This window comes from Sparus aurata, chromosome 5 (assembly GCF_900880675.1).
Source record: "Sparus aurata chromosome 5, fSpaAur1.1, whole genome shotgun sequence".
Taxonomy (NCBI): Eukaryota; Metazoa; Chordata; class Actinopteri; order Spariformes; family Sparidae; genus Sparus; species Sparus aurata.
The window spans coordinates 22830953-22847068 of record NC_044191.1 but is presented as its reverse complement, the minus strand read 5'-3'; the positions used below and the strand labels follow the sequence as shown (position 1 = coordinate 22847068).

General features: G+C 39.7%; 2 protein-coding genes across 6 annotated transcripts; one reads left to right on the top strand and one right to left on the bottom strand.

Annotated features, from left to right (window-relative positions):
* Window positions 1-713: 713 nt before the first annotated feature.
* Window positions 714-6199, top strand: fam47e (family with sequence similarity 47 member E). Its single transcript, XM_030417750.1, has 5 exons — window positions 714-834; window positions 3565-3910; window positions 4036-4175; window positions 4326-4482; window positions 4597-6199. Exons 2-5 carry the CDS (start codon window positions 3650-3652, stop codon window positions 4624-4626), a joined length of 588 nt encoding a protein of 195 aa, XP_030273610.1. The 5' UTR covers window positions 714-834; window positions 3565-3649; the 3' UTR covers window positions 4627-6199.
* LOC115582039 (coiled-coil domain-containing protein 158-like) lies at window positions 5289-16116 on the bottom strand. Of its 5 annotated transcripts, none has more exons than XM_030417746.1 (23): window positions 15564-16116; window positions 15391-15448; window positions 15023-15171; window positions 14525-14712; window positions 14311-14420; window positions 13927-14230; window positions 13781-13824; window positions 12995-13105; window positions 12803-12884; window positions 12449-12568; window positions 11873-12067; window positions 11490-11726; window positions 11207-11375; window positions 9939-10092; window positions 9478-9586; window positions 8753-8911; window positions 7886-7978; window positions 7594-7716; window positions 7019-7179; window positions 6658-6720; window positions 6407-6462; window positions 5894-6056; window positions 5289-5388 (listed from the first exon to the last, which is right to left on the bottom strand). In XM_030417746.1, the coding sequence occupies exons 1-22, from the start codon at window positions 15691-15693 to the stop codon at window positions 5935-5937; spliced, it is 2937 nt and encodes a 978-aa protein (XP_030273606.1). In that variant the 5' UTR covers window positions 15694-16116; the 3' UTR covers window positions 5289-5388; window positions 5894-5934. The 5 variants fall into 5 exon arrangements, with proteins under 5 accessions (XP_030273606.1, XP_030273607.1, XP_030273604.1 ...); XM_030417747.1 differs by having other exon boundaries at window positions 6658-6717; window positions 9478-9590; window positions 9940-10092; window positions 15564-16115; XM_030417744.1 differs by having other exon boundaries at window positions 5289-5385; window positions 9478-9590; window positions 9940-10092; window positions 15564-16114.

The following is a 16116-nucleotide window of genomic DNA, read 5'->3' as shown; positions in this document are numbered from 1 at the left end:
TTTTCTAAATGTCTTCCTGACTCGAACTCATTCTGTCAGATGAGAGAAACAGCCTGGCTTCTTTGAAACTACAATTCCTAATACTTTAACAACACTTCTCCAGGTTAAGTTATGTATTTCATTTTCATTATATAATAGTGACTGTCACTCAAACCACACAACAGCTGTAACCACATAGTAAAACTCTATAAATGCACTTTGATGTAACCAGATATCAAGTACAATTACTCAACAACTGTACTTAAGAGGAAATGTGAAGTCTTTCCATTTTTATTCTACTTTCTACTTCAACTCAACTACATTTATGTGACAGTTTTATTGTAGTGCAGTATTTTCCCATGGTAGGCCTATAACAACTTTTACTCAAGTAAACTAAAGTATCTCAGTATTTCTTCCAGCCCTGAATATCACCCCTCACACTCCGTCACCGTGCATCTTGGCTATCTATACTGTATCTACACTATATAAAGTCCACACATACCGCGGTGAGAGAATAGCACTGATTCAAATTTGAACTTCTATTTAAGATTAATGTGTACGTCTTTAACAAGGCATGTTAGTGTTCCACCAATACTATCCGACTGTAAGGATGCTTTTATATGTTTGATTTAACGTGAAACACTTAACTGTCCGCTTGCTTCCACGTAAAACCCGAGCCTCCTCCCAACATCCCCCGCTGTTGGCATAGTTACCGAAAAACAAACTTGGGAAAGGCCACGAGCCAGGTTGACTGTCGAGCCTTGCAAATGGAGCTTTGCTGAAGACAAAACAGAGAATTAAATACCAATAACCTACTGATAAAAAGGAATGGAACAGTTGGCCCATCTTCCCTTGGTAAGTCACGTCTTTCTTTTGGGGGCTTAATATAAACAGCCTATGTAGGCCTATCTTAAAATTTACGCTTGTGTCAGAATGTATATAAAAATGTAACGGGTTATTACTTTCAACCTGAAGTAAACCCATCTGAGTGCGTAGAATTAGAAGGAAATCAGGGCAGGTGATAAATACTTAGAATTTAGAGAAAAAGGGAGAGGCAGGAATAGATAAGATAAACATGTTGGTGTATATCCTGTAAGGCATGCAGAGACTGCTATTTAAATGCACACTGAGCTGCTTCATATAGACCCACAGTACGTGGTGCGGGCTGATGTATTTTTTCTGTTGAGGAGAGGGGAGGCAGCTGCTCCACCCCCTACTCTGGTTGAAGATTTAAATACCTCTGAGATGAGCCCTGAACACTCTGATATAACACCCTCTGTCAGCCAAGCAGAGAGGCAAAGTCAAAGCGACAAGAAGAACAAAAAAAATACACTGTAATTTTTTTTTTTTTTACTTCTCAAACACACAGCAGTGCAAAAAAGGATGTGCAGTTGAGCCAGAAGTGTTTTTGACAAAAACTGAGATGACTGAAACTGAAGTGGTACACACACACACACACACATATATATATATATATATACACATACATACATGGAATATATATACGTGGAATAAAATAACCCAATGGAATTGTCTGCTCTTGCCGGACAAATCAAGCTTTTTCATCACATTCACGCTAAAATCCTTCAAAGATCCCACCTTGGTATTAAACACACCTACTCATTTATTTGTAGCATTGTCCACATACACCCAAAGATGTATATGGGGACAGAAAGAGACGGGTACCTTGGTCCAAAGAGTCCAGCTAAATTAGGCCATATGTCATCACTTTGCCCCTGAGACATTAATGAAAATGTGGAACAATGTTAAAGAAAGAGAGAAAACAATCCTGCCTCCTTCCCTTTATCCAGATCTGCACCAAAAGTTAATGGGGTCTGTTCTGGGTCGACCCATCCTCCATTCAAGTATCGTGGAAATCCGTTTAGTAGTTTTTGTATAATCCTGCTGACAAATCAACCAACCAACAATCGGGTAATGGTGAAAATGTAACCTCCTTGAGTGGTCATCCGAAACATGAGAATACTATTCTGTAAAAAGTCTGTACTGCTGATCAAAAATCAAATCTCCAATCATACTTGGATATGGTTTGGATAGAGATGCAACTGATACTACCTTAAAGTTTAACTACTAGGAGGAAACAGTGTGTCATTGCAGATTGTTACCGAATCTGGTAGAAAACAGCTAAAAATGTAGAGGCTACTTTAGTTTCTCGCAAAAAGAAACAAAACGCTTGACTTGATTTCAAAATGTGCTGTTGTGAATAATATGATATCACAATGACCTAACGTCGGGTTGTTTTAGAAAAACTGTTCGAGTTCAGAAAGACGATAAGAGCGCTCAAGCAGTAAACGTTGAAGGATCACAAAAAGAACGTCACGCACAGTGCTATCCATCTACCAGATACCAACAGAAAAATCCAATCATGAAACGATATGAAGAGACAACACATCAAAGTAGCCCGATTTATCTCTGGGCCCTCGATAGAGAATACAAATTGTCTTATCATCTCCTTTTTGTCAGAGATACCACACAGCGCCTGATCTTCACTAAGTACAGCCGAGCGTCCAACTGGCAAAACATTAAGGAGGATATAAAAAGACAAATCAAGAGAGCGACATGCAGTACTATATGTGTGGGTGACACACAAAGGCAGCCCCTCCTTAAAAAAGAAAAATACTCAAGTGCAGTGAAGTAAAAGCCCGTTGTCTCCACTTCTACATGTCAAAATCTTATGAGGTGTTTGACTTTTGTCTTTTAATTAACTATACATTTGTCAGTTTATATGGATACAAATTAGAAATATAATAAGATATTTGATTGAGACCCTTAGCCGTAGAAATGACATACCGTGTTTAAAGATTCACTTAGCATGAGCTTTCTCACTTGCTTTCAGGGTGCGCCTGCAACAATGATGCACGTGCAGGAGACACACATGCAGACAGCCAAACACACCCTCTATACTAATGTTACAGGTGCAATGTGTTAGAAGTGGCCACCTGTTGACTTCATACAGACAACAAATAGGGCCAGCATATCACCAGAGTAACTGCTTACTGTGACCTTGCTTATATGTCCATGATGGTAGCTATTGTTAGCTTGTTGGCTCAGTTGGCCATACAGCTTGCCTGACTGGAAGAGTGTTGTCGTTTACAAAACAAACACAGGAGCTTTGGACCGCTGGGAGAAAGAGGTTTTCAGGCCTGGGGATAGCTTGTTAGCATGGCAACTTGTGTAGATATCTCTGCAACACAATACATAGCTGTCTTTTATCACAATCTGTTGAAAATGTAATTAATTTTGTTAATTTCAAACTAAAAGTCTTACGTATTGCCCCTGTAAAATAAAATGTAAAAAATGAAATAAACAGAAACTCAAAGATGTGTATTCTTTAACAATATTTATAAATTCAAGCGCTTTCAATGACCCGTGTTTATTTACATCAATTTTGAAAACTTTTATTACCTTCATTTTTATTCTCAAATTAGTATTTAGTAATTAGTATCCTTGTTATTCATTATGCTTAACTTGTATTGTGTCGAATACTTGAATTGCTTTACAAAGTTCAACTCAAATGCTTCATTAGATGAGTAAAGTTCTATTTTAATTGTTTTTGTAAATCCTCAGGTACAAGGAAAGGTTGCAGACCAAGTATCTTAAAGTGCAGACAAACAAGATTTCCTCAGCCAGCAGCTGTTGCCGTTTTGTAAATATGAGCCTCGAGGACTTCGATGATTGCTCATCAGTCCCATCAGGGGCCCAGACAGGTGTCCCACCGGTCATTTTCCATGAAACTCCAAACAACAACTCCAGTCAAAAGCAGAGAAGGTCAGTGTCTAAAGAGCATGCCTGCTTCTCAAAGCAGATGATCCAAAAGCAGTTTCGCAGAGAATATGTTGCTGCTGTGGAGGAAAAACTCAAACAGCATCCCCTCGTTAAGTTCCCACACTATAGGGATCACATGACCCCAGAGGTAAGTTGAGATGAAGCGCCTGAGGCCACCAGTAGGCAGATGAATGAATGAAGCCTGAATGAAGCCTGAATGAATATCAATCCTGCGTCAGAACACATTTACAGGGTGTCTTCATTTCTATCCAGTTATTTGATAAGGTGGTATCTGTTTTGGATCCGGACATGTGCGTAAGTAGCGCCTCTGCACTTCCTACGCCTACAACAGAAGATGAGGAAGACACAGAGCCAAGAAAGGAAGAAGTAGGCAGAAAAAAACACAATAAAATGTGAGTACACTGGCAAGTGAATTGGTAGAATCAATAAAATTTACATTACTTTGACACAATATCCAATTAAAAAATCTCTTACTATGGAAAATAAACACAAGATTTAGTCTGTATAACTCCACGCATTACTTCTGAATTTTTTTACCACAGCCTCAAGGTCCAAAGTCCAACTCCCAGAAACCCTTACGTGCTACAAATGAAAGGAAATGGTATCAAGAAAGGCCGGACAGTCGCAATAAACCAACTGTGTGTCAATAAGGATATGGCATCAGCTGCCAAGCTTTTCACTAAATGGTTTGCCGCACCGGTAAGAGCAAAGGAAGTGAGAGGAACACATTCATTTAACTGTTTGCCAGACCTTTCACAAGAATATGATAATACAATCGTGATACATGATGGGAATCACATTTGACTATTGCAGGATGAAGAGACAAATGTTACTGATGGGTAACAGGTTGACAGTGACTCTTCATCACCGACTTCCCCCATTCAAGTGGAGGACTCCATCAGTTCCGCAGGTCACGAATGAAATCCTGTCATAGCTACAGACAAACTGGACAGTTATATTTCATAAGCCCACGAGCCAAATAAAGTACAAAAAGAGTGACGTTTACAGAATCCTGAGCCAAAAAATAGAAGTTGAATATAATTTTTGATGGATGCCGATTAGAAAAAAAATCCAAAGCTGGACTTCAACAAGTGATAAGATTAGCACTACCGTCTGCCTCCAATCTCAAGACAATTCTTGTCTTGTTGACAGAATGAGGAGCTGAAACAGATGTATGCAACCTTAGCTGTCAGGAGTTATCCAATCCACAAAGGACTACGTCTGTCAAGGTTCAAAGGCACGGACCAAACATTTAAAGGAGGGGTTTCGAAAGAGAAGTGTCTGAGTTCACAGCAGGAAATGATGTTAATTAAGTGCTGTGTGTAAGCAGAGGTTTGATTGAGTTTGTTGTCGGACATCAACTTTAAAAAGCCAACATAGATTATTTCTATGCATTATTCTATTATTCCTCACTATTTATATCATACTTGTCATACTGCATGTTCATATCCATACTATGCAAAACTAAATTTTGATTCCTGCTACAAAATAAAAACTCAAACATATTCACTTTTTAAAACATTTATTTAAACAATAAATTACAAAAACATGCCTGATTGGGGATTTTATGAAACTATTCTTTGCAAACTTCATCTTGGGAGTCTTCTGAAAGATAAAAGAAAAGTTATAAAATTAATTATAAGGAACTGGATTACAGAGATTATGATCAACCAAAACACATTTTTTGGAAAACCATGAAGTCTGTGAAGGAAAAGTGTATCAGGGAACTTCTATTTCTGCAAGGCTTTAGTTGCCTCATGACATCCTCCTGACGTCTGAGACTTATGTGTGGCTACAGCTGATGAAATTATCAATGTGAGAAGATCTTTGTCTGTCTGACTGTCTTATCAATATTTGCTCTTGATCAAGTGTAAGCATCTGACTTTTGTGTACAGTTTATCAATATACAGCCGATTCTGTGTCATGAAGAGAAAACCCATGTCTCAGTCAGTGTAAGCACATATCTTTTAATCACTGCACATGGAACATGATGTCCTGGACTTTTTCTTCTCCAACACAAAACTATATTACTGTTTAGTTTAACAAATCCCAATTTGTTCCACAGTGATATGATAAACTGTGTTTATAATGTACAATATTAACAACTTACTGATAAGAGGAACCAGCCTCAGCGCTGCAATGTTGTGTCGGTCAGTGTTGGCTAATTGGGTCAGAGGTCAGAAGAGAGTGGACGGGTGACCTTCGACCGAGTGAGAGAAGCTGTAGGGCGGAAGTGTACCCTGCTGCAGCCACTGGACTCGATATGAAAGGGCCTGCAAAAGGCATGACATATTCAAACTCCACATTTTGTTGTGTTTAATTAAGCTATTGGTTATTTTGTCATGGATTACATCATTTTCTCAATGTCTTTAGAATGTCTGAATGAAAGAAAATAGTAACAATGCCCATGAATGAATGGACGACTCATCAATTATTTAAACAGATGTCAATTATTATTCTGTTGAGTAATCGTTGCAGCGCTCATCTCGTGTTATCTTGTGTTCTCATCTTATTTGTATCTCAAATGAACACTGCATTTATGAAAGGAGTAACATCAAAATATATTTAGGGAAAAGGGAAACTTTTTGTTGGACTGCATGACAATGTAGTTCCGGAAACTCACTCTTGTTGATTATTTCTTTTCCATTCAGCTCAGCTGTCCTCAGGAAATGTGGCTCGCTGTACACAGTTATTGCACAAACAGACACATATTACATCACATTACACAGCTTTTAGCACTTTACAGGGCCTTGCATGTTGCATGAGGGCTAAAAGGTCACGTGTGGGGTGATCATCTCGTAGCTACAAGGCAAGTCATTCAAAGAGCGTGTAAACAAAAACACTGAGGTGGTTAGGTTTGGGCATGCTCCCTACCTGCCGCAGGTTTTTCTTCTAAATCTGGAGCCAGTTTTTACATCTTCAGCCTTGTCAGTACTGCTGTAGGTGGCAGAGAAGTATTAAAACAATACAGTTGGACATTTTACAAGAAAACATCACATTATATGTGTCCATAATATAATATAAATATACACATTGTCAACAGCTATATTACAGCACAAGCAGTGACATACAGTGCAATTACTGGAACCACTCATGTATGGATACCCCCTCCCCCCCCCTTAACTCCAGCAACTTCCTGCTCACTCAGTAGCATCACATGATTTTCAGATGTGACCTAAGCTTGCCTAAGAGCAAAGCTAATCCATGCAGTGTGTGGGAACAGAGCCAGACGTACAATGTGGTTCTGTGCACTCTCTCCGGCGCAGACCTCCTTCTGCTGCCAGTGGCGTTGTTATCTGTGTGTGGTCTGTGGTTCTCCGAAATCACCTCTCGCAGCTCTTTGACGAGAGACCTGAGCTCCCGGGCCGGGCTCTCCTGCTGCCTCTTTGGCTTCAGCTGCCAGAGGAGGAGAGAGGAGAGAAAGTCAATGTCAGTGCACTGCTGTGGTGGTGTCTATGTTATAAGCAGCTGGTCTGATTAGCTTCCATTTGAACAGAAAACCGGGGAACGCAGGACAACGCAAAATCAGTTTCTTCGACAACAAGATCGTAGCGAAAATAGGTAAAGCTGTAGTAGGACTATAACATCATAACACAAAACAAAATGTTTGTTCATTGCTGTGTTGAAATGATTTACCGTCAGCTTTCTCTCCTTGCCACAGGAATGTAATGACGAGTATGTTTTGATTTAAAGGCCTAGCAGAGGTGCTGAGCTTGTGTCTATGCAGCCAAATAAACAATGATTCACACATACACTTGACGGGCTGGAGCCGTAGGAGATAAGAGAGATAGAGGGAGTTCCTGAATGTACCGGGATCTGGGTGTTGGAGGCTTGCTGGGAAGAGGGTGGAGCAGTGAGTGCAGATGGGGATGGGGAGCCCAGGTCAGGTGAAGTTGGATTCAGAGCCATGTGAAAATTTTGACCTTGAAGCTCCTACAGAGAAGATAAAATTGATTTTGACTCAAGATTATTTGAAGGTTATGGGTTAGGCAGTCTATCACAAAGCATCTAAGTTAATTATAGGCATATTTTACATACATGTATATATTAATAAGCCTTATTCCATCTTGCAAAAACATTCTTTGTATGCAACCAGCGCTACCTTCAAGTCCAGGGCATGTTGGAGTTTCAGACGGTAAAAGTCCTGCTCCTGCAGCTGGATGAAATCCTGACAGTCTGCAAAGCTCTCAGACATCTGTGGGAAGAAACAGAGCTCATGAAAAAAATAACACAGCGATAAACACAAACGGAGACAAAAAGGACTGATGAGGTTTCTTTGTTTTACTCAAGTACATAATGTGTTCTAGAGGGAGATAAAACTGATTAGGTATCAGCCCATTTTTTAAAGACCTTTTCTAACTGAACATTTTTTTGTTTAGTTATTCTTTCTCCAGTAGACAGTAAACAATGATGGAAAATGAGGGGAAAGGAAGATAAGGAATGCAATGCAACAAATCTCTCTGATTTAACACAAAGCAGCGACATTGCCATTCACTAGCCTTTGTGTCCTCATTGCCCTAATTGTCCAATTGCCAAGCTAGTTCTAGCCAACTTTTCATATTGCTCAATGAAAAAAAAAAGAGAGAAAGAACAGAGAAAACGCAAATGAGGATTTTCCTCTACTGGGTTTAAGTGAATAAACTAGGTTGGCTAATACGTACTTTAATCAGAAGTTGGTGGTATATTCAGGAACTTATTACTGGAGAAAATTATAATTAATGTTTAATGTTTAATACCTTCAAAAGTCCATAAATATACACTGATGAGACACAGATTCTTAACCTCAATGGCCCTAGTGCGCAATGAAATTCATTTTTGACAACAGAATATATTTCACTATAAAGTCGTTTTCTTTATAGCTCTTTATTCTGCAACAGAAATTGGTGACCACTGTCTTGACTCGACTCTAAATGTCAGATATCAATTGTTGGTATTATAATGACAAGACTGACGGGTATATGAGCACCACCTTGTGAAGGATTGCCTCCAGCTGGCCAATTCGGTCCCTTAACTGTTTATCTTTGGAGCGAAGGGCCTCCAGCTCACTGCTCAGGTGTCTCTTCTCCTCCCTGACCAAGGTAAGCTCTTGGAGCTGACGCTGTTGCTCCAGGCTCTGGTAGCGCTTCTCCTAGACAAGACAAGGAGAGTCGACACAAAGATGAAATGCCGGTTGTTGTTGATGGATGAAAATACATTTGAAATAACATTTTTTGGGACTGGGAAAAGTTGTCTCTGTAGACCAAATAGAAATGTTCAATATGAAAACAAATCCAAATAAACTTACCCAAAAGATTTGTTATAGTAATTCTGCTTTAAATTGAACAAACCCAACTTTTAAAAACTAATTCAAGTCATTCATAAAACTTTTGCAAAGTCTGCAGGTTTTATAGATAAGACATTATGATCTGCATGAGCTGAATGGGCCGAATGATCAAGAGCACAGGCAATCAAAAAAACAAAGACAACAAAGTTCCAGGAGTCTGTTATGTTCTTTTTGTCTGATGTGACTGACTGACTCAATTTTTGTATCGAAACAGAAGGGGAATAAAATAACATGAATATTTCAAAATGTTATAAAAGTAAATTATCTAAATCTGACAAGTAAATAAATGAATTAAAATGTATTTTGTGTAACATAAACTGCATACATCGTCTTGATCACTAACTTGGTCACTGGTACATTAAGCTTTTCACCTGGTTCTGCTTCTCCACAGTCTCTTCTAAATGTTGGATTTTGCCCTGCAGGGAGTCGATCTGCTCCCTCCTGGCAGTGATCTTCTCCTGCATATCCATGGCTGCTTGGAGGCCTGGGGTGGAAACCAACAGAAAAGAAGAAGCGACACAAAGATAGAAAGAGAATGGGGGTTGATCACAGCTTTGTACATAACAAGGACATATGTTCATTGTTACACATCAGATTATATCGCTCAGACTGAAGTGCAGCAGAGGAGGATGAATTATATTTGCTATCTCATTGAACTATTCTAATTATCTTTTATGCAGGAGTTGTCTGCATTCCTGAATCTCATTAGGATCCAAGTAGATCACTGTTATCTGTTTAGCTGATCAAAAATTGGATGTAAATTAGCAGAATCTTTGCAGATGTTTCTTTGTAGATGAGATCTTTTAATTAAGTCTCAGTTGAAATTATCTAACCGTGACCATCAGCTCCATCCAGGGTCCTCAGGGTGCTCTTGACCTGGCCCAGCTCGTCGTGAGTCATCCTTAGCTGACTCTGAAGCTTCAGCACCACACCCTCGTGCTCCTCCTTCTTACAGCTGTGGAGCTGATACAGCTGCTGGTGCTCCTCTGAAATTGGGCCCGCACAAACACACATGAATTACCTCCACCGAGAGGAACACGCTTTTACCACATAAGCAAACACATACAACAAAAGAAGGGCTTGGTTGACAGTGAAAACATACCAAACATGGTTCTTTGTTATTTTAACACAGCAGGACAAGAAGATCATTTGATTTGGCAAAAAAACTATGAGAGCTAAAGTCTTTCTAGGAACGGCACAGTGTAATTCCTAGTGAATAAAAGCACCAGTTTACAATAGTTCACTGTTCAGAGAAAATACAAGTCCTACAGGTCATATTGTAGTGTGTGGTAATCATTGAACACATGAGTATTTTACAGTCTAGGAGGACTACCAAACAAGATTATAATCTTAACAGGGTTGGAAAACTAATGCTTTTTTTCATTTCTATTGTCCTTCATATCAGTGCTTTTCAAAGTGGGGTCTGCAGCGATCCTTGAAGGGGTTCCAGGTGGCCACCAGCAAAAAGGGGAATAACCATAATTCCATCCAGGAGTAATGCAATGACTTAAAATGTCTATTTGGGTCTCAATAGAATTAAGGATGGAGCTTTAGACAATGAAATAAGAGAAAATGAAAATAATTCATGTTACACAGCCTCATATTTAATGTAGATTACAGACTTCACATTTTTTATGGATAAACCGAATCTGATTTACGTTGTTTTAACTGAAACTAACTGTTGCATGTTTGCATGTGTTTACTTAATGGATACGTAATGGATGTTTACATTTTTGTAATTTATACATTTTTTAACTATTTTGACAGTCAATTAATCAGTCTGAGTATTTCCCTGATTCCATCTTCTTAAATGTGAGTATTTTCTAGTCTCCTAACTCCTCACTGACTGTAAACTGAATGTCTTTGGGTTGTGGTTAAAACAAGACATGAGAACGTTATCAGGGCTTTGGGAAACACACGTCAACATTTTTCAAAACGTGCTTACATTTTTAATCAAGAACTAATTAACAGACTAATTGACAATGAAAATTATTGTTTGTTGCAGCCCTGAAGAGAAATTTCTGGTTTGTGGAATATTAATATGCTGTTTTTATAAGCATCTCCTGTGTGGTGATTAATATTCAGTTAAGCTCAACTCACCAGTGAGAGTGAGTAACTGCAGGCGCTGGAGCTCCAGCTGGGCGTTAAGCTGCTGTTTCTCCAGAGTTTCCTCCCGGACACGCTGACTTTGTTCAGCCACAGAGGCCTGCAGCCGCTGCCTCTCTCTGTCAGCAGCAGCCAGGTCTGACTTGTGCTGGTCTAACTCGGCCTAAACCGCATACGCCACAAGAAGAAGGACAGACACAAAGAGTAGGAGGTTAGCAATGATCAAGGTGGGGTCTGGAAGTTTAGTTATAGTGAAGTTTTGTGCCATGCTCCTGACCCTGAGCTGCTGATTTTCCACCTTGTGCTGGTTCAGCTGGTTACTGAGGAGGCTGTTCTCCTGGTGAAGGTTGTTGATGGTGCGATTGTGCTGCACCGTCATCTGGACGCTGCTCTCCATTTGCAACCTCAGTATATCTGTCATCTTTTCTTTGTCATCCAGCTTCCGCCTTACCGTCTCTCCGTCTGCATGCAGGGTCTGGCACCAGCTCTGAGCCTCTTCCAACCTGGCAAGATGCTGAAAAAAACCCTTAGGCTTATTCAACATAATCAAAATGGGCAGGTACAAGATCATGATTTATATATAATCTAAAGCCTCTGATTTGTAATGTATGATCTCCTTTAGAAGAATATCCCAATTTCTTACCTTCCGTGTTTTATTACCTGCTGAACTTCTTGTTGCCCGAGTAGGACTTCTTTGTTTTTCTCCTCCAGGATTTCCTGGGATTTCCTCCCCTCCTGGGCCCTCTGCTCCAGCAGGGCCTGCAGGCGAGTTTTCTCCTCCAAGGCTGCCTCCAGCCGTCCCCTCAGGGCCTTTAACTCCTCCAGGAGCTCACACTGCTGCTGCTTACCACACCTCTAGAGTATAAAGAAAGAGGCACAGTGGGATGACGGACAAAAAATAATAATCTTCTCACAGCGTGAACAAAACTGATCTGATCTTGACAATGTCAATGGAGGGAGTCAGGTGGTAAAAATGTCGTTAAAATGAATAGGTCCCATGGACGTTAGAACAAGGACATTTGCTATCTAATATGTACATGGTTCAAGTAACCTTAACGTAGCCACACTTAGCCTGCTATTGTTGACATTAAAGGAGAGCCTTAGGACCAAATGGACAAAATCTAATTTGTTTAATACTGATACTTCAGCTTCAAGTGTACTTTAATGTAAACATGCACCTATACGAGGACAAGATTTAGATAAAAATGCTGCTTTCCCATCGGTTTGCTGCAGCACCTTAAATTGGCCAAGATGGGACTGAAGCTCTTCTGCCTTTTGTAAAGATCGCTCTTTCTCTCCTTGGGCGTCCACCAGCTGGGACTGAGCCTGAATGAGCTGGTGCTCCAGACAACCAACCTACAATGTCATAAATCACAGAAGAAATATTTTTACTCTGACATGGGAAGAATCCTCATTTTCTTGACAAGACTGGAGTTTCTTCAGTGTTGTGTCTACACATTCATTACATCATAATCATGGCTGGAATTTCAGACCAAGACATTCCCTTGTGGACACATATTAACTTTTAGCACCCCCAGTGTGTCATTGCTGACATAGTAACTCACAATATTTATGAATATTCTTCCATACCTTATCTTTATAGTTGGACAGGGTTAGCACAAGTTCACTGATCTGACACTGGTGAAGTGATGTCTGTCGCTCAGCAAGTTCCCTGGACACGGAAATTCCAAATATTTTTTTTTAATGGTCATTAATTCAGAAATACAACATTGTTTGATCACACAGACTGCAAACGCTCTCTCATCTGGGAAGAAAACTTACTTGAAAAGGTCCAACTTGACACTTAAGCTGACACTGTTGTTTCTGGATGAGCTAAGTTTGTCAGTCAACAGTGCCATCTCCTGGCCCAGACTTGCAATTAGGTCTTCCATTCTAGTACAAAGCATAGTGAACAGTGCTTAGTATTACTTTTATTGTTAAGTATACAATTACCCTTAATACCCTTAATAATATACAATAATGCGTGGCAGATAGCGTGAAATAATTGGTAGGGATAAAATATTTTTCAAAAACACCATAGTTTGACTGGCTGTCAGTTGCCTGTAACACTGAGATGACTGATGGTTAACAAATTAAAGGCAATGACAGCCTGTTTTCCACATTCACATCCTCTACCATTCACGCCTCTACATTTACTATTAGCTCCCATTCCCATTTTGTCATAATTACCCATGCACATACAGACTCACAAGGTGAATGCTGGTAGTGACACATTTTATAATAATAAATAACATTGAAATTGGGCTGCGATTTCAATGTTCCTTAATTGGGTGATTATTTTCTCAATTAGCTGACTAATCTTTAGTCAGTAAAAAATGCACTTTGTAATTTAAAATGGTCACAAATCGAAGGTGACGTCTTCATTCAACCGAAGAAAATGTGTATTTCTATCATAGTATATCTGAAGAGAGAAGCAGAAAAATCTCAGATTCACTAAGAAGAAACCAGATTTTGTTTGAACAGTGACTAAAAAAAATGTATCCAGAATATCAATATATTTAGTTGACTAAACAATCAACTCAGTTTCACTGTTCTAAATTACATTACCTTTCTTTTTGCTGATTTTCTTCGCTTCCCAGATGTTCTATTGACTTCCATAAAAAAATTAAAATAAATCAGACACAAAAGGAGGAAAGGTGTACATTTGAGCCTAAAAACACTTTTGAACAAGGTCTGTTACCTCTAGTACTCACCAAAAAAAGTCTCTCCTGTAGCTTGTCTGTCTCATCGCTAAATTCCTCAGTTAACTTAACTGAACTTGTTGCGACATTAGGACTGTCAAAGCCATTGTCTCCACGTTGTTTCTCTTGAAATAACAGTGAAGAGTACATCTCCTTCACAGTTCGTTTCAATGTCTCTAATCTCCTGTTAAGCGCCAGCGCCTCATCCTCTGTCTCCTGCAGCTTCTGGTCCCCAGCCCTTTTGATGTTTTGGAGCTCCTCCAGCATGCACAACATCTTTTCCATTTGATCAACATGATTCCTCGAATCCTTCAATCTACAAATACAAAGATCTGAGGGTCAAAGTGATTTTGAACGCTTTCTCTACACAAGTTAAAACTGTGTTGAATTGCTCACCTGAGGTCGGACACGACAGCCTTCTCCATCTGGACTTTATGCAACTTAGTCTGCAGGTTCATGATGGTTTTGTCGGAACTGATTGGCTCTTGTTCAGGTTGATTATGCGTCTGTGTTTGTGAGGGTAAAGTAATACATTGCACAGAGAAAACAAATTCAGTAATTCAGACTGCATCAAACTTATAAGACTGGCGGCTGAAATAAAAGTATGAACCTTGCTGAGCTTCAAGTCAGACAGACGTTGCAGAGAGTCATCTATTGTATTTTCAAACACCCCCTCTCCACTACAGCTGATATCTTTTCGGGCCTGCCCTTGGTTGAAATAATTCAGATCACAGATTGGGGGCTGAGTCACTGCCTCCTGGTGGGTTGAAAGAATGGTGGAATCCCCAGGTGAGTCATCTGCCAAAAGAGCAAAGGAAGAATAAAAGTATACATTGTTGTCAAAGTTAAAGGGTGAGGAAACAAGCCAATAGGCTTGGCTTTTGCTTATCTTGAATTCCTACACATCTGTATCCCCAGATTCAAAGTTTTCCTAAATTGAATCACCTGGATAACTGAAAGAAACATTCAGCCTTCTGTGGTTTTGAGTCATTATCTCATACATTGGGTACAACATAGGAAACAAATAAGCCCTGATATAACTCAAAATTTTCATCTGTCTGACAATCACTACATAAATGAAATGTTGGGTGATGATGCTTGTACTCACAGACATTAAACCTGTGGTTGTGGCAGCTTCGTCCAGGTGAAGTGAGGGTGCCATATGTGCAGCAAAACCTCTCCAAGGTAAGCTTGGTTGCATTTTCCACCTCATCCTGAAGCCTTTGGGTTTCTTTGGTGCGCCTATCGAGCTCCTCACTGTAAAAACATTAGAATTATAATGTATTTTATGTTACATGTTTTATGCCTGTCTTCTCATAACTTGGGGTCATGATGGAAACAAGTTTTCTCGCCACAACACTGTATCCCCTGGATTGTCTGTTTTATCCAGCCATTAAGAAATGAAATCAAGAATAAACAGATAAAAAGAGGCGGTCTGAACAGCGAAAGGAAATGGACAGTTTTAAAGCTAGCTACCTTAACTCGTCCAGTGTCAGGCTGTTAAATCTCAGCCGAGAAGAGGCGGCTTGTGTCTCTGTAAAGAAAGTTGAACGAAAGACGTAAATTACTGACAATTCACTAACTGTAAGTTAACAAATCTGTCCGCTTAGCAAGTTAGCAAATGTCCCAATTGCTTTTTTGTAACTTACCTGCTGAGCGAGCTTCTGCTTGAGCTAGTTTTACATTTATCTGTGGAGATTCAGATTGTATGGCACGAGCGCCATTGTTGCTTGAAAGCCGACAACTCTGAGGGTCAGAGGGCGGAAACCCCGACGACATCTCTTTTCACATTAGTAAACACGCTGTTGGTGTGGCTAGTTAACTATTAATTAGCAAGGTTATACATTCTAGCAACTCCTCGAAGCTAACACCAGTAGCCAGCTAGTATGTTGTCATGGTAAACTGTCGTTAACGTAGAGTTTCATCACCATGGAAACAACATCCGTGGCTAAATTGTAGCTAGCGTTATGCTATCCATAATGTGGTATGTATTTGCGCCAATACGTAACCTAGTATATACTGTTTTACTTGCCTATCACAGTCAATAAGACGGATATTTGGTTAAGGTTTGGTTTGGTTTGGCTGACATTAAAATCATAGTAAAAGTAACATTAGCGCCGACACTTTGAAATAATCAGTTAACTTCCGCTTTTTTTCTTCTTCTTCTTCTTCTTCTTCTTCTTTGGATTTGATTGGCGGCTG